Source organism: Hesperophylax consimilis, chromosome 2, assembly GCF_061612785.1.
Source record: "Hesperophylax consimilis isolate HC1 chromosome 2, BYU_Hcon_1.0, whole genome shotgun sequence".
NCBI lineage: Eukaryota > Metazoa > Arthropoda > Insecta > Trichoptera > Limnephilidae > Hesperophylax > Hesperophylax consimilis.
Window position 1 is genome coordinate 8,416,150 of NC_142837.1, and position 24,271 is coordinate 8,440,420.

The 24,271-nt window shown below is 33.7% G+C and overlaps 1 protein-coding gene across 3 annotated transcripts in view; it reads left to right on the forward strand.

The window, feature by feature from the left end:
- LOC149425662 (gonadotropin-releasing hormone receptor-like) overlaps positions 1-23,945 on the forward strand; it is a 395,919-nt gene extending 371,974 nt beyond the window's left edge. For 2 of the 3 annotated variants that reach the window (XM_089640947.1, XM_089640955.1), the window contains 3 exons: positions 2,493-2,680; positions 8,350-8,474; positions 14,933-23,945. In XM_089640947.1, coding sequence (XP_089497073.1) covers positions 2,493-2,680; positions 8,350-8,474; positions 14,933-15,221 — 602 coding nt within the window. In that variant the 3' untranslated portion in view covers positions 15,222-23,945. The remainder of the gene's footprint in view (positions 1-2,492; positions 2,681-8,349; positions 8,475-14,932) is intronic. The other variant, XM_089640963.1, reaches the window with a different exon arrangement.
- Positions 23,946-24,271: the final 326 nt, after the last annotated feature.

Genomic DNA, 24,271 nt, shown 5'->3' on the forward strand with positions numbered 1-24,271 from the left:
TCTGTTGGGAGTAGATTATGATTTCTCATTATATTCATTGAAATTGCTTAAGTTAAGTGACAGAAGAAAAATTTTTGATCTTATATTTTTATACAAAATTATTCATTTTCAGTTGGATAGCCCTGACATATTAATGTTGATTCAATTTCATCTACATACCATTAGATCAAGGTCCTCTAGTATGTATTATTGTGACAATTATAAGACAATCTCAGGATATAACTCAGTTATAAATAGATTGCACACACATGGGAACTTTTATGCAAAAATTGCAGATACTTTAAATATTCCCCTTGTAAAGTATAAAGCTGCACTAATAACACATTTTAACGCCACTTATTTTAATGAGTTCACTACATAACAGGCTATTGTCATTGCTTCTTTATTTACTGTTATTTTATTTGTTATGTTTTTATTAAATTTAATTCTTTAATTTTTCACATCAAAATTTAATACTGCACTATGTTTATGTAAAAAAATAAAATAAAAACTTTGTATGTAAATGGCACTTGTGCCGTAAATTCTAAATAAATAATTAATTTAATTCTCTTCTCGTTATTCTATGCTGATATAAAATTGTTTCAAGTGTCATTTGGTTTGAAATTTAACGTAAATATATTTTTTTCTATCGAAAGTCCAAAAGGACATTAGGTTATTTATACAGAGATATTTTCAGTTTATGAAGATCAGTTTGCTTTTTCACTCAGTATGTTCTTGTTCAGTATCTTCAGCGACTCAACCAAAAACCTTCAACCAACAATGCAATAATTATATATTATCTGCGATAATTTATACTAAATAAACGGTACTTTTGAAACTTATGAAAATTCCAATAATATCAATAAAGACGAAGGGACTAAGCTTAATTGTTCTTTGTATCCAGTAATTGATGGCTTCACCAAAACCAAACGCAGAAAATCATTTTAAATTATACTGTAATGTAAGCTCTTAGAGGATTGGTGCTGGCAACACGGTATCGCATCGAACACAAGAAATGCGATGGTGGTGTGTTACGTGATCCAAAAATAGGTACATAGTTGCGCGTGAGGTTTAAAATTGAATAGCCTTAAAATGTGTACCCTTCACCCCCCTTTTGCCCCTTGTCCCCTTTCCTTGACCCGGGCCCAAAAACAAGGAGTATTGTTATCGTTCCATTCTTACCGCGAACATTCGTGTCATCTTGAAAACCCGATTATGTTTGAACTCGGCTGTGACTGTTTTGGAGCACACATCGTCCAGTGAAATGTTTTACCCGCCGCAGTGAATTTCACTGTTTTTTTTGTTTTGTGTTAAGTGAGCGAATGTTAATTGTATGCAAAAGATAAGTGAAAAGAACCAGCGGCTTATGGAGGACGAGACCAGGGTAAGTCTTTGGCCTTTCCCAATCATTTCCTCTTCTAAGGCAATCAAACACTAAGGCAATTCAATTAGTTTTTTGTTTGTCTTAGTCTATATCGCACCACCGCATCCGCCTCAACCCCCCGCACAATTGCGAATGAAAGATTTGCGCACCACCAGGTACATGTTTTTAGACTCCTTTTCATTGGAACTCGATTCAATATATTAAATTGTTAAAAAAGCTTAAATGTGAAAGGTACATTAATTGGTAATTACGGCCAAACTAAATAAAAACTTTTGTCCAAAAGGTCGAGAGTTCATGGGACTATTTTATGCTATAAAAACTTTTTTTTTTGACACAAATATACTTAATTTTTCGAAACGAATTTTTAGGAAGCTATAACAAAAAACAAAAAGTGTAATTTCGGAATAAATATATTTTGGGCACAAAAATATGAATTACTAGGAACCATCCTAGGAGGTAGAACCGAATGGAAACCTTAAAATATATTTCATTATATAAGTTTTTAGAAAATTTTCGGAATAAATATTTTAAGGGCTCCAAAAATATGAATTACCAGGAATTGTCCCAAGAACTTTTACAAGATGAAAAGGTTATTTACAATCATTAAATGAATTAATATTTTAATTTTAAATAGTTAGTTCAATGTCCGTTGAATATATTTATTGACATTGACTATTGAATTTCGGCATAATGTTTGAATTTTTATTTTAATAAAATAATTGCATCATTTCAATTTTGAACGACTCGACGCTCGGCCAGCCCCGTGACTAGTCGCTCTTTCCGCCCGGCCGCCAAAACTCCGTGCGGTATATTTGCTTCTGTTCTCACTAAATTGGCAATGGATCCATTTTTTTCTAATTGAACATGATTTGTTAATATATTTATTTGTGTATATTTTAATACTTATAAAATAATTGATTTACTTTTAAAAACATAAAGACTTGTTTACTTTTATTTTCACTTCCTTCAGTAAAAATCACATCTGCCGGGCATCCCATGACGGCAGTAATTTTTGCTCTTCATAATTTTCTTTCCTCCTCTTTTCTTTCCATATTAACCGCCACGTCAGGAAGCTTGTCATTGTAAAATACTCCTTTAACATTCCACTAACTGAGAGTTTATTTTTCAGAGAGCGAGAAGGTGTTCAAGCAGGAGGTGACTGGCAGGAGGCCAGACCTCAACAGGAGGCGGCTGATCCACAGGGCCAAGATGAAGTCCTTGAGGATATCTGTGGTCATTGTGGTGGCCTTCGTCGTCTGGTGGACACCCTACTACACAATGATGATTGTGCTCATCTTCCATCAACCCAGTAAAGCTGTAGGTGTACTTATCAACATTATTTATTTTATGGTTACGAATTATCGTAGGTATATTTTATGGCACCGTTTGAAAAATAACATCACCTCAAGGGAGCTCCACAATTCTCTTTTTGACACTGTGAACACTTTATCGGTTTTGAATTATAATATTATTGATTTCTCTAAACAAACACTAATATCCCAAAAAACCTTGTTGACATAATCCATTACAATTCCGTATGATTTCACATTTTCCAAAACCATGTTACAAATTTCTCCTTTCTTGAAAAACCGAAAAATAGCATTAAAAACATACTTAAAGTGTTAGTAAGAAATTGGTGTGGTCACCAGGACGCTTAATTGTTGACGTATTATGAGATGCGTATGCACATTATCTGTTTCAAAGCCTTCTGGTGTCGCGAAACTGCTATTTTACTCTATTAGTTTGTGTTGCTGGAATAAGCCCTGCGCAACACGCATGAAGGACGAAGTCATTCCGCTCGAACAACAAGTGATTCGACTGACTAATTGTTCGAGTGGAATGACTTTTGACGTTTGGCGTATGTAAGTATGTACCCTCGAGGAGACTCGAAAATAAGAACGTCGACCAATGTATGTACTTTCGGCGGCGATTGCGAGCGGTCTGGATTGAAGAATCGATACCCAGTCTGCCAAATTCTGGATGCACTCGAAATATGAATATTAAATTTTATTGCCCGCGCCCCTCACATTAGCTGCCCCACCTGTCATGCACTCTCCTCAATCATGGAATAAAGTAGCGGCGTCTAGCTCTCTCACACAACAGCAACAAGTCATAATTCAGACATCACAGGTACATCAACCGGGTATGGATGAATCAGCCAAAGTTGCACGCACACTATCTCACAAAAATACATTTATACCAGAGACAACTAATTTTAATACGGATGGTTATAAAACCGTTACAAGAAAACTAAGGAGGTCGAGAAATATTATTGCAACTGGAATAGCGATGGAGAACTCCCTAAAAATAGCCGAGTTAAAAACAACGCTCTACGTGTCGAGGTTCGACAATAGTGTAACTGAAGACAATATTCGAAACTTTATCAATTGTAAAATAAAAGGAAGTAATATCCAAATAGAAAAAATAATACAACGAAATCCCACGCAGTTTGGATCTTTCAAGTTGACTATACCGAATACGGATTTCAAAACCTACATGAACAAAGAATTTTGGCCGACTGGTACTGTTTTCCGAAAATTTATTGAAAAAAAATACAATGGAAAAGAACAAAATTAAGATAATCTCAATAAACTGCAAAAGTTTTAAACGAAACGTCAACTTCGTTATAGATATGTGCGATATCTACGATGTAATACTTTTGCAAGAAACGTGGTTATTACAAAACGAAACATCGAATCTATCCAAAATTCATCCGAACTTCCAGGGATGGGGTACCTCTGCTGTAGATTTATCAAACGGACCGCTACGAGGCCGACCCTACGGAGGAGCCGCAGTACTTTGGAGGAACGAGCTGCAAGCTTCAATAATACCGTGTGGAGATGACCGCATCGCTGGTATTCAGATAACCACCAACGGGGGGACGATAAGCATACTGACTGTCTACATGCCGGTATGTCACGCGGACAACCTTACCGACTTCACCAACTACCTTTCCAAAATACATACGATCATTCAAGACAACGAACACTCTGAAACCATTGTTATGGGAGATTTCAACGCTCACCCATCCTCCATATTCGGGAAAGAACTCTCTCATTTCTACACCGAAAATAACTACAATTGTATCGATATTGAAAGACTACCGAATGACACATATACATATATAAGCGATGCACACAATACCACTTCCTGGCTCGATCACTGTATATGCACCAATAATCTTAAGAACAAAATAGATAGTCTAAAAATACATTATGATACCGACTGGTCCGATCACAGGCCGACATCTTGCGTAATCGCCGCTGAAAAATTACCTGCAACTATTTTTAATATTCCACAACAGCCTAATAACATAATATGGAGAAGGAATAATAATAAGAAAATCAGTGAATATACGTCTGTAGCAGAAGCATTACTTAGTGTAATCTATCAAAGACACTCCAAATCCATTTGTAATTCGGATTCTATATGTGACAGATGTGACCATATAAAAAGCATGGAAAATATATACACAGACATCGTTGAAGCTCTAAGTAAGGCTGCCAATACCGTATTTCATCGGGAGAACGATCAAAACAAACCAAAAACACATCGTGACATTGCTGGGTGGAATCAACAAGTTAAGGAACACTACAAAAATTCCAGATCGGCGTTAATGGAGTGGATTAAAAATGGGAGACCATTACATGGTCCCATTGCGGATGAAAGAAAACGAAAAAGGAAGGAGTTCAAAATAGCTCTTAAACACTGCCAAAGCTCCTCTGAACAAACAAAAATGGATGATATCGTAAAATCACTTGACACGAAGCAGTTTGCCCAGTTCTGGAAGAAAAGCAATAACCTGATCAAACCAAAAAATCGAATCGCCAGCCAAATTGATGGATCTACAAACACGGAGGAAATTGCTAATACTTTTAGAAGAACCTTTGCAGATATTTCTGGAAATGAAATACCGTCTGTCCCTGATATTATGGAATTTGATGGACAAAACGTTTACCTCTCTGAAAGCAGTATAATGAAGGCCATAACAGGCACTAAGGCTGGTAAGTCTCCGGGACATGATAACTTAAGTATTGAACACATAAAATACGGAGGTAGATACATACCCAAACTACTACACATACTGTTCAACGCAATACTTAAACACAACCATATACCGGGTGCAATGACGAAAACGATTATAACTCCAATCCTGAAATCGGGACAGCCTGACATGACTAACTCCAGCAATTACCGGCCAATATCTTTAGCAACTATAACTGCAAGATTATTTGAAAGGGTAATATTAAATGAGATAAATGATAAACTAATGTCTAAAGATAACCAGATGGGATTTAAATGTAGACTATCCACTAATATGGCAATATATACTGCAAAGCAAATAATAGAATTCTACAAGAAACGAAAAACTACCGTATACGGGTGCTTCTTAGATCTAAGTAAAGCCTTCGACAGGGTCTGTCATAAAACATTATGGGATAAATTGAAAGCTAGGAATATACCTACCTCATTTATAAACATACTATCCCGATGGCACTCCCAGCAAGAAAATGTTGTACGGTGGGCAAGTACATACTCCCAGCCGATATATTTGCGGTCAGGAGTAAGGCAAGGAGGGTGTATGTCCCCCATTCTATTTAATGTATACATGGACGAGTTGTCAAGTCGCCTGGACATCAGAACGGGCTGTCGTGTTAACAGTATATGTATGAATCATATAAGCTACGCGGACGACATGATCCTCCTAGCTCCGTCGATCAAGGGATTAAGATTACTCCTAAACATTTGTGAAGAATATGGAAAACAGCATAATATGATATACAACCCGAAGAAGACGGAATTGATTGCGTTCCACCACGGAAAAAGTCAAGATACAAGTAATATGCTCCCCGTATACCTTAACGAGGCAAAAATAAATACATGTTCGAACGTGAAATACTTGGGGCACATTATTAATGAAAACCTATCGGACGATGGCGATATCGAACGACAAAGGAGAAGCCTTAGCATAGTTTCTAACATGATTGCCCGCAGATTTTGCAAATGCAGCAATACCGTTAAAAAAATACTGTTCAACGCATTCTGTACTGGCCTGTATACTTGTGAGACATGGTGTCACTACCGAACTTGCTCGATGGAACGACTCCGAATTCAATATAATGACGCCTGTAGAATAATATTTGGATACCGAAGATACAGCAGCGCATCGACAATGTTCACGGAACTAGGACTGAATGGATTTGCCGGCCTGATGAGACACCGGGTCACTGGAGCCAGGATGCGGCTAATCCTCCCGGCACTTGGCCTCCGCCAACACGTTGGTGACCGCAGCCTACCAGCACCAAGCGCCACTCCTGAGTGAGCGCTGGGCCCAAGCGCACTCAAGACCACACCCTGATACACCCTGAAACATAGCGTATTTTTTAAATGTACATTCCAGTATTTTATTTTGAAAAGAAGATTGAAATCGTAACTTCAGAAAGTTGCGTTGATTGCACATATATTTGATACATTCATTCAACCTGAACGAATAATACCCTCAAGATCGCCATTATTCACAATCCAAAGTAGTTTTTGTAATAGCCAGGCACTTATCAATCACCCCTTCTTTGTCTCCTTCCCCTCATCGCTTCTTTCAGTCTCATGACATACCGTAAATTGAGGATGTGGCTCTTGTGCAGTATAACGCAAAACACTATTCGCAAAAGTGCTCAAAACACTGTTTGAGCTTTATGCTGGTTATCTTCATTCTGTAAAGAAGGGAGCCTCCTGGAGTTCAAAGTTAGTACGTAAATAACAGAGCTAAGCAAATGAACATGCTAAATATACCTAAGTGTAACACTACCTTTGGACAAAGAAGCTCTGAATTTCTATTTCGAAACTCCCACCTGGTATTAAACAAATTAAAACTACTACATTGAGTCCATCAAATTTTTGCTTAATGAATCATGGGAAAAATGATTGACTAGTATGTTAGAAACATCGTCATAAAAGTTACTGAAAATCCTACTTAAATCCTAAACCATAAAGTTCAAACTTAGAAGTCGCTGGAAACATAGTTATATATACGTGAAATCGGAAAATCCAATTAAAACCCAAAAAGTCATAATTAATATTATTCTGAAACACTCTGTAAGAACTAGCACTGACGAAATCTCAACTAACATCATGTCACTTAAACAACTCTATTTTAAAACAATAATACTTAACATTCATAAATACAAAACACAAGAAATAACTACTAACACATATATTAGAAACACTAGATCTCGGGGCCAAAAACATATCCAACAAGCAACAACAAATACAACATTTGGGCAAACAGGTTTTCTATACTATGGTAGTATGGGCGCCTGCAGAATATTTTCTAGGGGGGGGGGCAAAATATTTAAAGTATTGTTTTAATTTACTGTAGCGTATTTGAATGGCGATGATGTTGCTCCGGGCTGGCCAAAGTTCTGTCTTTCCACACTTTATTTATGCTAACACAAAGTGATTTAAAATTAAAATAACATTATTTGACTATTTTCGTCAATCCAGGGGGGGCAAGTGCCCCACCTTGCCCCTCCCTCTGCGGGCGCCCATGGATTCTAAACTCAAATAAAAAGCTGGATACAAACCATAGGAAGATCAGAAATAGATAATATACTGACACCAAATACAAACTGAAACCACAAAAAAAAATTCCTTGTAATATATTTATAACTATTTCACAAAAAACACTATTCAATATATTTAAAATTATTTTATATTACCCATTCTACCAAATTTTAAACACATGTAAATGAAATCCTCATCACGGGAGAAAAAAAGATAACAAAATACTTATTATTATTATTACTAATAAATAATTTTAAAAGAACGACTCGATTGTGCAATTAGCCCCATAAAAACTTCAATATTTAATACTAAAACAATGTGCCAATAAAAAATAACCTCCTGCTTATAAGTTTGGTCGTATGTATCGTGTTTGTATGTATATTATGTGTATGTATTTATTTATCATGTTTTTTTTCTGTTCTCAGCTAAGCGAAGACCTCCAGTCCGCCATCTTTTTCTTCGGCATGTCCAATAGCCTGGTCAACCCCATCATCTACGGGGCCTTCCAGCTGTGGCCCTCCTCCGGCCGCCGCAGGAGAGGAAGCCAAAGGTTTTTCTTGTTCTCCTCTCCCCTGACTCACTGCCATAGCCTCAATAAGCACTATATTCCCCATTACACCACTAGTCACAGCACCATCGCCGCGTATCCTCGCTTCAACACCAACACAAACACCCGGGGGTGGTCAGAAGGGCCATGACAGCTTAGATCTTCTCTTCTTCATCACCCGTCCTTTTGACTTCTGGAAGTTAGTATGGCAACAGCACGTTTTTGTTTGATATTACTTGCTTTCCCATTGCATTGGTTTTAAGCACGTCGACTGTTTGTTCGTCTACATCTTTTGAGAAAGCCAACAAAATATATTATCTACTCTTCCATCATTCGTATTTTTGACTTTTGGAAGTTTGAAGGCAACGCAGTGTTCTTGTTTAGTATTACTAGATTTTCCTCTGCATCGATTTTTGAGCACTTCGACTGTAAGTTGTTAGTTTGTCTACTTTGATTTTTTACTAACTACAGTTAATAACGGTGAAAATCCGTGTTTTTAGAGAGATGAGCTTAGATATTTTCTTGTTCACTATCCGCCCTTTTGACTTGTGGAAGTTATTGTGACAAAACATGTTATTGTTACTGACTTTTTCATTGCGGAGGGTTTTAAAGCACGTTTGTCACCTCGCTTTACAATAAAGTTATTAATGAAACATTGAAAATCTACACGATTCTATAGATCTTCAATCATCAAACATAAAAAAAATACCGACAACCTTAATTCAGTTCACCCTTGTTCGAGGACTCCAAGGAAACAAAGCCTATCTCATATCGAGAACCTCAATTTAGTTCACCCCTGTTCGAGGTCTCCAAGGAAATAAAGCCGTTTTCATAAATTGAACACCAATATTTAAACAACGGTATTCAAATAGTACAAAAATTAAATAAAAATATAATATCAACCCAATAAAATAATGTGATTGTTATATTATGTACCATAAAATTGAATTTAAAATAAATTTCATGTTAAATTTACCCTGAAAATAATTTTGAAGGAAAAAAAGAAAATTAAAATGTGGCAATTTTTGGGAACATCTGGCAAAACGAATAATTCCCGGTCAAAATGTCTCGCTTAAGATTCACTTTTGTATTTTTCATTCTCTTAACCAGTCAATTAACATCTCGAACTGTTATGTAATTCCGTGGAATACACTATTTCGAGGTGATAATAAATGCGGAATTTGATCCACTAAAAATACTTTTTTTAAAACATCTATATGCAGTGAAAAAGGTTCATTTTTCCGCCACTGGATACGCTATCATTTCATCCAATTTCAGAAAAATGCATGTGTGTATGCGTGTGTGTGCGTGAATGTCATTTATTTCGTATATTAACTGCTTTAATGTCATCAAAAATTCTGCAGAGTTTCAGCTCGATCTGATGGCGGGAAGTGGGTTAATTTCCACTTCCAAGATATGCATTCATTCACAAAAACAAAAGTGTAAATGCAAATAGATGTACCTAACTATTTAAAAAATTAACCCGTAAAAACCGTTACAAAAAGGTTTTTTCACCACATGTTTTTTTTATGTCTATAAGTGTAAAAAACTATTTTTTGACAACAACCTCGCAAAACGCCAATCGGGAAGGACTGATTTTTAATTCGTATATTAAGTACTGTAATTTCAAAGTTAACAGAATGCATTTTCATCAACTACGAGTCTATCTGCCGAGTTAGAGCTAGGTGACACAATACCCTGAAAACGGGGATTTGCCCCGACGCTCACGTTTTAATTATTTCTGATGAGCTTATTACTAAATTCTTAAATGTTTCTAGAGGGATTCCTAGGGATGCAAGTTATTTATAAGATTAATAAAAACAGGACTTTACCATTTAATATATTATTTAAAAAGGTATGTGCATTTTATTAAATGTAAAATGTTGTAAGATAAGCGGCAAGCACCAGATTTTATTTTTCTAGACGATGAATTATTAACTTCCCGACGAATCCCTCTAAAAACATTAGAGATTTTATTTATGTATTTATAAGAGTATAATTAAAATATACCACTCGGAAATATCCAATTTCTATACCGCTAAAGGAAACTCGGCCGTTAATTACTTTAATACTCCAACGCACGTAACTGTATTCGTCTGCAGGTGCTGAAGTACTTACGCTGTTATAGTTCAGTCTCGGCCACAGCTTAAGCCGGAAAGGTCGTGTCTCTCCCGGCCCGACTGTACTGTGATTTCTTTTACGTATTTATTTATTTAATCAAACGATTACTTTTAAATCTATTAGTAAAATTTTGTCCGTCTTTTATAAAATAATTCTTTTATAGAAAACTGTCTTTTATAATTTGACTTCTTCCACAATTAATTAAAGGTTTTTTGTATGTTTCACCAATAAAAAAGAATACATAATTTTTTAGAAATGATTTGTACTGTAAATGTGCACAGTGGTCAAGTTACAGAGAAAATTGGACATTGATAAAAAATATATGAAAACAGTTTATTTTGTAGAATTTTTTTTAATTCTTAAGTTTCTTTAATTCAATAGTTAAATATTAACTTAAATATTATTTTCAATAAAAAGTTTCGCTGTTATGTGTGACTGTTATTTGTAATTGTCACGCCTAAAAATGATTAAAATTAGAACTTTTTTTTCATATAAAAAGTATTTCAAATATAATTATTATAACTAATGTACACATTTTCTTTTTACATACAAATTATATTATTTGGCTTTCAGTCATGCCAATGTTTGGGCACTGAAAAATTGGAAGTGATTGTGAAGAATTCACACAAGCCATAAATACCTTTCCATACCTGATACAATATTGTAACAAAAAAATTATTTACTTTAAATTGCAAGCTGATTTTTCAAGAATTCACAGGTTCTGCCCTAGTATAAGATATTACACAAAGTGATAGATATAAAATTTTACATATTCGAAAGTTTTTTTTGAGTAAATATGGGAAAGCAGAACACAAAAGGAGTTTTATCCCGAACAAAATTACGGCACAAAGGAAAATTCTTAACGGATTGGAGAAGGTACTTCTGAAATACACACATAAAATTAGACTTTTGGGATAAGTTTTCTACGGAACATAATTGTACTTTGTCAGTTTAAATAATTTTAATATATCTACATATATATGTAGGTATATACATATATGCGCAGTCGAAAACCTTGAATTGAGCAAATTTAATTTTATTTATTTATTGGATAATTTGTATATAGCGCCGCTTTTGTAAGATATCACCTCATAAAGTAGATTAATTTTGATTTCCGGTGACGTTTTTAGTTTTACCGAAATGTATTTTTTACACCAAATAGGTAAGCTAAGGAATTGCTGGTGAAAGTAAAGTAAGCGTTTCATTTGTAAAAATATTATATTTTTATACTGTTCTGTAAAATAACTGTAATGTTAAAACTATTTTTTGTGTAAAAGTTTTATTAGCAATTGGCTCCTCATTGGCTCCTATCAAAAGTGTCTGCCAAATAAATATACATTTACTAACCAAAAAAGGATTTGTAATTTATAATTTTTTGGGATCCCTTAAAAAATTTTTCACTGTACGTAGATACCACGAATTTCCAAACACCATGCAAATTATGCAATTCATTAAATAATGCTAACAATAGTTATTGAAGTGAAACTTCTTTACGCGCGCTATGTTTTTTCGAGGACCGCAGTAAAACCGACTCATGACCGTCACGAAAAACCGTGATCATTTCGCTATAGGAGCGTAGCTAATATTATATACCTAGTTTAGGTCACTCTCCAAACTCAGCTTCGCGGTCTAGAGGCAGAGCGCCCGACTCTCGTCGTGAAGAACGGAGGTTTGATCCCCGCTTTAACTATTTTTTTTTCTTTTTGTGATATTTTTAATACGAGGAAAAGTGAAAAAATGCTCTCGTGCTGCGATTTTGTCAGGCATACATATAAGACGATATCTACATAATTGTTGTCAAAAATATACATTTATATTTTTTTATTGAGTAATTTATTCTTAGAATTTTTGCGATCGAACCTTCTTATTCTGTTTGAAACGATCGATTGAAGGAAGCGAATTTTGTATCGTAATATAATATCATATACAAACTCCGTTATAAAAATAAGCGCGGGACAAGTCAATTGAGGAGTAAATGTTGTATACGCGGTCTAGAGGCAGAGCGTTCGACACTCGTTATGCAGGACCCAGGTTCGAATCCCATATTTTTACAACTTTTTTTTTTTTTATCACATGCTACTTATAAATATGTCAATATTAGGAATCTAGTTAAACGTTCATTTGTGAACAACACGCCTATATATATATAATTTTATGCTTTTTAAAACTATAATGTACAGCATTCTGAATAATAATAATATGAAATGAAAAGAGAGAGAGAAGAATACTAAAAGTTTCACTTCCGTCGTGCGTAGGCTTGCCACACACAGAATTTTTTTTATTATTATTATCCTACAGAAATCTATATTTATAAAACTTGTCCGTGTGAAATCAAACCATGTCACACTGTGCAATATTTCGTCCGGCGCGGAGAGCAAATGAAACATGATACGAAAAGGTTCGGTATCTGGTTCCGCCCACTTAAAGCGCGTTCACGCCTGTAACTGATATTTTGTGGCATCTTATTTCGCCTTCAAGAGCTTGCGTTCGTGCGCTGCTGCTTCCAAGATTTGCATTCGTTCATTACCAAAAACAAAAGGGAATTTCAATTAGATTTTAATTAAAAGTAGTGAAAACTATGTAGCTTTTTCTTTGGAGCAGTCAATTTATGAAAATATTGTATTTACCTACTATGTTTAAATCTCGTTTCCTCTCAAGGCGTAATTTATTTTCCCTTCACCGCCACCAACATCAAACACCGGATGTAAAAATACCGTATTATTTTACCACTTACCTCTTTGCTTGATTTCAATAAAAACTTACATTGGTTTACTAAATTAACTCAACCTTAATAATTATTGCACTTTCGCTACACAAAAATAAACCCAATACACAAACAAGACCTACCTAACTATAATCGAAACACAAACACTCGAATGTTAAATAATAATATGTTTATATTTTTTACTCCAGGACCTCATTTGTATTATTTTGTAAAACTACTATCTACCTTACTTCTGGTGTATGTGTGTAATCTTCCTGCCACCTCTTTCTGTAAAATTGCTTTTTATTGTCATGTTGTTTCCAAAATTTAATATGATTTCAGCATTAATAACAGATAACAGCATTAAATTAATTTGAGAACAATAATACTCCCCAATAGTCCACATCACATCACCAAGTAGTGAAAAATTATACGTGGAAGGCTAATTATTTATGTATTTTAAATTAATTTTAATTTCTGGGATATTCAAAAACATATTGTCGATGTAATGGATTTTTGGAGTACTACGGCCATCTAGCGAAATTTTATGAAAACTGAAACTTTTACAAGCATACATAGATGGCAGACTACGTCAGATATTTGGGATATTCTCGTCATGGTATGCAAAGTTATAAAATAATATATCATATATTCATAATTCCATTCACTAGTAGCGATAACGAATGATTGTTGTCGCCACTATTAATTAGCTCGTAACTTAAGTCAAACCAATGAATTAGTAGCGGTTAGCTGAGGTATTATGTACCTACATAAATTATTGGAATTTTTTTAATGTTCAAACAGTGCAAAGAAATACATTCCATAACCTTCTTCAGACTGGTTTGATTTTAGTTATAATTTTAAAAATAAGCACAAACTAGCATGATCTTGCAGTGTATGAAGTGGTTTTTTTCTGTCAGAGTTTTTGATACCAGCAGCAGTTTTCAATTTCTCGATTTCAGTTTCAGTTGGATGGATTTGCTTCTATGAGAATTACATTGTGGAGATAATCAGCTACCTGTTGAAAAACTACAATTATTATAATTATCTTATATCATAATAAATAATGTAATTGCTGCTTTTCTAAAATAATCATTATTATCTCAAAGAAGTATTTCCAACCATCTGCAACTACTGTTACCTACCGTCTTCAAACAGCAGTAGTCCCTTTTGAAAAGTTGTAATTTTTAAAACTAAAAAATACCTTGTTATTTTTTCAAAAAGTAATAATAATTATTGTATGGTGGAACAGTAATAATAATGTAAAGCGATTGATTTCAAACATTATTATTATCATTATATAGTTTCCAATTTAAAACATAACTTGTCATCCTGCCTTGAAGGTGGCATGGTTTTGTCTGAAACTAGCTAGCTTTAAACTCAAGTAAAGGGATTTATCGTGTATCGGCATAGTGTGAACCCAAATCGATTATAGATTGGAGTAAGAATTATTGCATTTTTTAAAGTTTGACCAAATCTTAAGTCCGGCACACCTTATGCGCCCACAATGCACTTCTATGTGTGCTTATCTCTCTAGTGAGTACAATATAATATATGTTTACAAATTTCCGCTCATTTTTTCAGTTGAAGTTTGAATCAATACTTTCCCCGACACTAATATCTTTATGGTTCACAGCAGAGACTTCTCGACATCCACACGCATGACACAGGCTTCCATCATCCGCAGCAGTGCCCGGATCGTTGACCGGATTAATCCTCGTTCTAGGCGGGACTCGGAGGGCATCCCGGAAGCTTCCTCTCTGGTGGCCATGGACCGGGAGAGGATCTGCCGGAGCAACAGTAGCAGCAACGGCAATGGCAACGGGAACCTCTTGCAGCCGTGCCGAACTAATGGAGTCATCAGCAGCCAATACGACCATTCGCTACTCAGTGTTACCAACGGAAGTGCTATTACAAGAGTATGAGTGTTGGACGGTTCTGTGTATCTATCTTACTACCAGAATGATTACTATTTGAGCACTCGGATTGAAATGTGAGTCTTTAACGTGGATTTTTTGCTCACCGTTTAGTATAGAAATATGCGATATTGGACATTATACTGTACGGCGGTGAGTAATTGAGAACATGGAGGGTTTTATAATGGCGTACATAACTGATTTTCTGCTAAATTTGAAAAATTGTGTTACCTTTAGAAGCGTTAAACAAAAAATATTAAATATCCCAGAATATTATAATATGATATAGGTTTTGAAGCTGAATGTATTTATTAATGAAAAAAATTTCCTCGGGATCATTGCCTTTTAAAAACAAACTTTGTCAATTTTAGTGACGACCAGAAATTTATCTTCGGAATGAATATCGTTAGTAAACTTGAAAAATTATAATGTATGTTTATAAATAAAAAAAATACACGTTTGAATTGTTCCCACAATCAGTTCCAATTTTGAAAATGACACTTTTAAAGAAAATTTATATTCTAGAGTTTGATAAACCGGAGTTACAGACAGAGTCATAACCGAAAGTAGTACGTTCAATAATTATCTTTATTTATACAAAGAATAATAATCAAAATATTCCCAGGTTTCGATCAACTTGACAATATTTAAATTCCTTCGCTTCCATCATTATAAGCAGAAAAAATGTTGATGGAGGATCGAACCCACGACGCCTCGGTGGGAACCAGAAGCATTTATCCACTCAGCTACTAACCGGTAACCCATCCATATTCCTTCCTTTCCACTAAACAAATAATCCGACTCATAGTCCTCAGGGGAGTAAATTAAATTCTGTTCAAGAGAAACTTTCGATGGTAATTTGATGTTTGGTTAACTTCACTCAAATTAAGTTAAAATTTAACTTTTTATGTGAATACTGCATAAGAGTCCCAATTGCTCCCGACCATCTGGAGCCAGTGAGACTACGGCATCCCTGATTAGGGTATGTTGTAAGGCTGAAGGTAGTTTGGGAAGATAAGGGTGGGGAAGTACCTGTCTATTCAGGATCTGGTCACCAATTACGGCTTAAGCCATTTCAAGCAACATTTCAATTTTAAATCGTGGTCTTACACCAGGGCGATACTGAGAGTACCTTCCATTTTCTAACTAAAACTAAACTAACTAACCATCACGCCGTTTCCCCGCAGGGGTAGGCAGAGAGGACGGACCGCCAAACAACTCGGTCTTGGCACACACTCCTTGCCTCATTCACATTCATACATCGTCTCATACATACTCTTCTATTATTCTGACTCTTGACATGGCCCGACTCGAGTATCTGATTCACTTGATCGTGCCATGTCTTCCTCGGGCGTCCCCGACTTCTGCTACCATTCACATTTGCATCATATATCCTCCTTACACTCCTATCTTCGCTCATTCGCTCTACATGCCCAAACCATCTAAGCGTCCCTTTCCTAATCTTACTCATTACGCTTACATCAGCCTTGCACTCTTTGCGGATCTCCACATTCCTCACACGATCAAACATGGTTTTACCACACATACGCCTCAGGGATCTCATTTCAACAGCATTCAATCTACTTTCATCCTTTCTTTGCCAGTTCCATGCCTCACTTCCATACATCAAGGTAGGTTTTCTAACGCACTGAAAATATATTATATATTATTTTTAATTAGTAAATTGTGAACTAACACAAATAAATCAAATAAAATTTACTTGTTCACGTCGGGATTTGAACCCGTGACGTTCGTATCGCCAGGCCTTACCCCTTAACCATGGAGGACGTCAAAATACACGACACACATCCCATTCCGCAATACCATTGGGAGCTTTTATAATTCCCACGACAACGGTTTATTTCTTCAATGCGATTGAGTGAAATGTATGATAATGATTGCATTTTTCCTTTGAGAAAACTGACATTGTACATCGTTTAGCTCTTCGTTATTCTCACTATTGTTATTGATAATAATGATTAGTGTTTTATTTATCTTCCTTTTTTGTAACAAAAAGATCCTCACTGGGATCTCCCGTGCCCAGGATTTCATTTACAAATTTGGTAGCATTAATAATATGATGTAATTATAAATTTATAATTAAGTGGCTGAGTTGACATCGCGTTTGGGTCCCACCCAGGCGTAGTGTGTTCAATTCCTCGGCTGGATAAGTCCTCCATCACAACACAAGCAACATTAATTAATGTGGTGGTAATATTTGAGATTTTCAAATATTGTCAAGTTATCCATAACCTGGGAATGTTTTTTTTTCTTTAAAAATTAAAAGAAAGAAAAGGTGTTTTTAGCGCAATTCCGTGGTTTCAGTTTATGTCTGTGTTGAGTATGTATGAAAGAGCTACAGCATTATTGTGATAAAGAATGTAAGTTACCGTTGGAATTTTAAAATCGCATATTGACTTCGATGTCTTTAGTTAAAAACTTTAGTCGATTAATGCGTCCAAAGAGTTAACTGCATAAAATTATGTATGTGAGCAAACATTGATAAATTCATATTGAAAGGTTTTTGATAGCTTCGTTTTTTTTACATCAACTCCACAAAGGAGGCCCTAAGGAAAATAATTTCCTTCGGCACATATGTCATCTAGAATGCTGTATGGAGGATACTTTTAAGGAAAGAAAGGAAAAAGGTAGGAGGGGTGGATAGGAATCTAGGCATCAGTGGAAGGCGATAGGTCAAGAGAGACCACTTAGAGTGGTCAAAGGGTCTCCCCAAACCAGCCTACCCCGATCCGACACGCCACACAGCGGGTGGGCAGGTGCATCCTGAACACACCTCACCCGATGAACCCGGGCACCCCTACTAAGTCACCAAACGTAACCAACCACTTGGGGTGACCTATGGCAGAGCTGTTAGTTATCCAATAAATGGTTCCCGAGGCGGCAGTACACAAACACCACCCCCAATTGAAAGCTGGTGCTTTGAGCAGCTTGCAACATTTTATATGACCACTTTTCAAGTTTTGCAGATTATCTATTTTACTGGAATGTTGTTAATGATTCTTGTAATCGTTTTAAAAACACTAGTTCATCCTGATGTTGGATGTGTTTCAAATAATACTCTAAGATAGGCTGAACCATAAAACCTTTGTAAATAATATGTGTATTGTTGAAGGTGTACTTTGAAAGTAATTTCAATAATTATTAGAACTAAGAGCGATATGAAATTTTTCGTGGGTTTTATGACCCCTTATGAATAATGTAAATCTAAAGAATATATGCGGATTATGATTACAAAGAATTATTACTTCAAGAACTTAAAATCTTGCTCGGCCAAATAAATTATTATTTCAAGATCTTAAAATCTGGTACGGCCAAATAAATTATTATTTCAAGATCTTCAAATCTGGTACGGTCAAATAAATTATTATTTCAAGATCTTAAAATCTGGCTCGGCCAAATAAATTATTATTTCAAGATCTTAAAATCTGGTACGGCCAAATAAATTATTATTTCAAGATCTTAAAATCTGGTACTGCCAAATAAATAATTGTTTCAAGATCTTAAAATCTGGCTCGGCCAAATAAATTATTATTTCAAGATCTTAAAAATCTGGTAAGGTCAAATAAATTATTATTTCAAGATCTTAAAATCTGATACGGCCAAATAATTAACTATTTCAAAATCTTAAAATCTGGCTCAGCCAAATAAATTTAAAAAGAACATGAGCTTTTAGAATTAAAAACATTAAATTAAATTAAAAAAATATTTTTACCATCTTATGACGATTGGATTAAGGATTGGTTGTTTTGTTATTTTATAAAATATAGAGAATATTTTCTGTTAGTAATATAAGGTTATTTTATTTATAGAGACTAGGTACTCGTCTATTCTTTATTCCTATTATAATCTTAGGTATGTATCTATTTTGATACAGTCTTATCACTGAAGGGTGTCCTGTCCGTGATCAAATCACAAACTACAAAATATAAACATATGGGTATATTTGCTACTTATTAAACTATACTTTGTGATTACATTAAATAAGTACATACATTTATATCAATGGTTATATTATTATATTAATTATTATATAGTTATCTTATTATATAACTTTTATATTTATTGATATTTTTATGTTGTGATGACTGATGTTGATTTTTGTAATACTAGTCCATCCTGATGTTGGATGTGTTTCAAATAATACTCTAAGATAGGCTGAACCATAAAACCATTGTAAATATTATGTGTATTGTTGATGGTGTAACTTTGAAAATAATGTTAATAATGAAAATACCTACCTAAGTAATAAAATTACTATAAAATTGGTTTTTGTTTGTAACAAACCTACAAAATATGGAATAAAACCTTCTCAGAAAACCACCTTTTGTAAAATACTTATCAAAAGATTAAAATGGGGTAAAACGTGGATATTGCACTTTTACAATAATATTTTCGAAATATTCTTTTTCTTTTTATAATGTAATATAATTTTATAAAATTTGCTCAAAATATTTCATTTGCTTTTAGGTTAAAGTTTTTAAAATGAAACCAAGATTAGTTTTTAAAATATTTATAGCTAGGTACTAGGCAACAAAAATAAATAAACCATATTATTTTTAGAAAACTAGGAAATACATAGTAATAACACTATAATTTATATAAATGTAAATATATAAATAATTATATATATTAATAAATATATTAAATATTTTAATATCTTAAATGTAATATTAATAGTTGTTATTATTTTCCAATTACATTCTCATCATTTTCTGCATTTATTATTATTTTAGTATCCATGTAAATATAAATTTTATTGTTTGTTGTTCTAATATCCTGATGTTGGATGTGTTTCAAATAATACTCTAAGATAGGCTGAACCATAAAACCTTTGTAAATAATATGTTTATTGTTGATGGTGTATCTTTGAAAGTAATTTCAATAATTATTAGAACTAAGAGCGATATGAAATTTTTCGTGGGTTTTATGACCCCTTATGAATAATGTAAATCTAAAGAATATATGCGGATTATGATTGCAAACCTTATTTGAAATCCAATTAATGCACAAAATATAGTTTTTATGCATTTATATTTTTGAAATCTGCTAGTTATTATTTACTTCAAGAACTTAAAATCTGGCTCAGCCAAATAAATTAAAAAAGAACATGAGCTTTTAGAATTAAAAACATTAGATTAATTTAAAAATATATTTTTACCATCTTATGACGATTGGATTTTCTAATTGTATCAACATCTATGCATGTGTTTTGTAAATATTTTATAAAATATACAGAATATTATCTGTTAGTAATATAAGGTTATTTTATATAAAGAGACTAGGTACTCGTCTATTCTTTATTCCTATTATAATCTTAGGTACGTATCTATTTTGATACAGTTTTATCACTGAAGGGTGTCCTGCTCTAAACATGTTTTTTTTCTCTTCCCAATTAATTATTATTTTATAGTCAAATAATATCTACCTCGACCACACTAAACTAACCAATTATACTTTTCAAAGAAAAAAGCCAAACTTATCATTAATAAAAATAGTAAAATGACCGGTTGGTGGCTGAGTTGACATCGCGTTTGGGTCCCACCCAGGCGTTGTGAGTTCAATTCCTCGGCTGTACAGAGTCTTACAGCATTAGATTTATGTCGATTGCTTAACAAAATAGCCGGTTCCTTGGAAAAATAACATTGGGCGATCCAGTGGCAGCAAACTCACCATGACATGTTGGGTTGGGTTCATAAGTTAGATTTTTTCTTTTCAATAAATAATTTTGACATTTTAAATATTTGTTTGGTAAGACATTTATATGTTTCATCATGTATTAATTTTTCATGTTTTTGATAATTAAAAAATAGAATTGTGGAAAAGTTTTTGAAAATGTAAAATTCCAAGTGTTAGTAAAATTTGTTATGACATTTTCTCATCGGGTATGCTGTTCAACGGTTCTTTTTGAAAATATCAGAGGGCGCTACTTCCGTCAACAACGAGCATTGACGTACTAATACTATCAGATGATTTTAATATTATTCTCTTATTTTTCTGTTGACAATATAATAATTTCCAGGAGTATTTTCGAGTTTTAATAATCAAAATGGATATATCCACTCTCCATCTTACTCATGTCATAATTACTTCTCCAATTTTGACGTTTAATAAAGTTACTAGGAGTAAATTAAAACAGTTTTGTATAAAAATAGGAGGAATAATGTTTGCAGTAATATTTTTATTGTGAATCTCCAATAAGCTGAACCTTAGCCAATTGTTTTCCTTTTATCCTTTCTATCTATATGATACCTTAATATTAAAAACTGATCACTGTCAGTGTCTTTTTTTAATGATTGCCCACAATGTAATGAGATTATATTCTTTCAAGCAATTGGATATAATAAAGATAAATTAAAAAAGGTGTAGAAATAAAAAATGTAAACCCAATACAAAAGAGGAATTTGCTTATAAAATGAAGAATGCTGTATGTTCATTGTACGTACATTTATGGAAGTGTTAAAAAATAATACATATTGTGTAATCTATATGTTTTTTAAATCATACAAATAAATATATTTCTGTGTTTTTGCTGATTTTATTGTTCAAAATATTTATTTTAATTTCGTTTAAGTTTTTTAAAATTGCAATCCCACAAATCCCATAAAGTATACACATACAAGTAAGAAAGAACAAGAAAAAAATAATATGAACCAAAAGAAAGACATTAATGCTCTGTAACATTATTTGAGATTGCCAATGAGGGGCCAATAACTTTTCCCAGTATTCTTCAATGCTGGAATCTGGACTCTGCACTAATCCTGCCACCCGGGTTTGTGTGAGCGCTGCAAAGCCAGGAACTCGCCCCCCTGTTAGCGTGTCGGAAGCACTACAAGGAAGTCGTAATATCATTCTGTAAGAAATATACTGCAGCCTTTCCGACCCAAAACTCGCACATATAAAAGGATGTACAGAACATAAGAAATAGTATTCTTTTTACATTGTAGGCTGCAAGGCGGAAACCTTCCACTGGTTATGTTCGACTTTATGCTGAAGGCTCGTCTTTGCCGGTCGATGTCACCGTCATCCATCAGCTTACTGTTGATGATGTGCCCTAACGCCTTCAAATTTTTATCATTTTATTCTGTTTTGTGCCCAATTCATCTGTTTTTTTGTTGTTGTTATTTTTGTTTTATATTTTGTTTTTGATCATATTTTTTTTTGTATCTCTATACGGAATGTGTGGGACCGCACTAATCTCCCCACATACGGGAATAAACTCGTATTATTATTATTATTATTGTAAATACTTTTTTCTTCTGCCACTCTCAGAAACTCATCAAAAAATTTTTTTAAAGTCTAAAGGGTAGGTCAACAATTTTTACATTATCTTTCACACAGGGGGCTCTACTGGAAATAATTTTCCAGTAGAGTATGTAGATCAACTTTTGGGATGAGGTGGCCTCGGCTAGGTGTCAAAATGGTATATTATTGTAATTGACAGTTATCGTGGAGCCAGAATCGGTTATCGGTTAGCAACTTTGAATTAACATCAAGGAATTAAGATCCCCTTTTCGAGAATTCCGTAGTCACTCCTTCCCTTCTCACTCTCTTGTAGTGACATCTGTTGACAAACAAGGTAACACGACACTATAGTTCTACAATGTCCTGTGAAAGCTTTTTCCTAGTTACTGGAAAACCTGTTTTTGGGCAACCCACTGGATGAGACGGAAAGCTAGTTTTGTAATACATTGGTACAATATTGGCCCAAAAAACAGGTTTTCCAGTAACAAGGAAAAAGCTTTCTCAGGACATTGTAGAACTATAGGGTCAAGTTACCTTGTTCGTCAACAGACCAACCAATATATTGCTACAATAACTATACGTTCCGGTAGAAATTATACGGTTTGAGATGTGTGGTTAATTAAAAAATAATTTATCAATTATTATAATCAAATGATGACAATAATTTATTAAAATAATATTCTACATTACCTTTAAACCCTACCCTCATTTTATTGGTTCCTACAAATTTTGCCGATAGATGTCGCCATAGTCAAATTTTAAAATTCCTTTTGAAATGTAACAAAATGTGGAATAATTCAATAATTATGTTATTATTTAATCTGTCAACAGTGACAAGTAAAATGAATGATTCGCTAGTTTTATCAAGAGAGCAGTGTGTTTAGAAGACAATACTTCTCTTAAGGTGTTTGTCAGAAGAAGCTTACGAAAGTAAATTCATTGTGTAATTTAGATTTCGTGGGTAGTTATTGGTTGATATTTTTTGAATAGTTACTTCTATGACAAAACTCTTTCAATAGTAAGTAATAGCACATACCCTATAATATTAATAATACCTCCAACTTCTGACATTTCCCATACATTCTGATGAAACATGCTACACTAGCGCTTCCTAGCGGTGTGACTGGTTTTCTCTGATACATTTTAATGATTTTATGTCAAAATATATTATTTATTTTATGTTATTAAATTATAGAAATCGAAAAGAAAAAAAAATAGGTAACTCACGTACGACCTTACAGCTTTTTTGCTCAAACATAAAAAATATTAAAGCGGGTGTTAACTCTGTCTTTGATAGTTCAGAAAGGTAATAAAATACCTATATAATTATGAGAAATTTTACAAAAAATATTTATATATTCAATAATAAATACAGAACATCAACATTGCCGATGATTTATAACTTCAACATGAACACAGAAATGCTACATGAAAATCAACTAACACAACTTTACTTATTTAACTTAAAAATATGTACATTATTATATTTTTCATGGTGATTATATACATCACTACTCTACAAAATACGTTTAAATAAATAAATATTATAATACTTAGTTTAATATTGTAGTACTTAACTTAATATTATAGTACTTTGTTTAATATTATAATACTTAACTTAATATCCTACAACGTATTTAAACGTGAAATATTATTATTCAATACTTAAAATTGTAAATCTAAATTTGAAACTTTTTTCTTTGTCCCACTTGTAAATGTACCTATTTGTTATTCACTTTTTTGTAAATGTTAATTATCGATATTGCAATGTTCTGGTTCATACTGTTTTTGCAAAT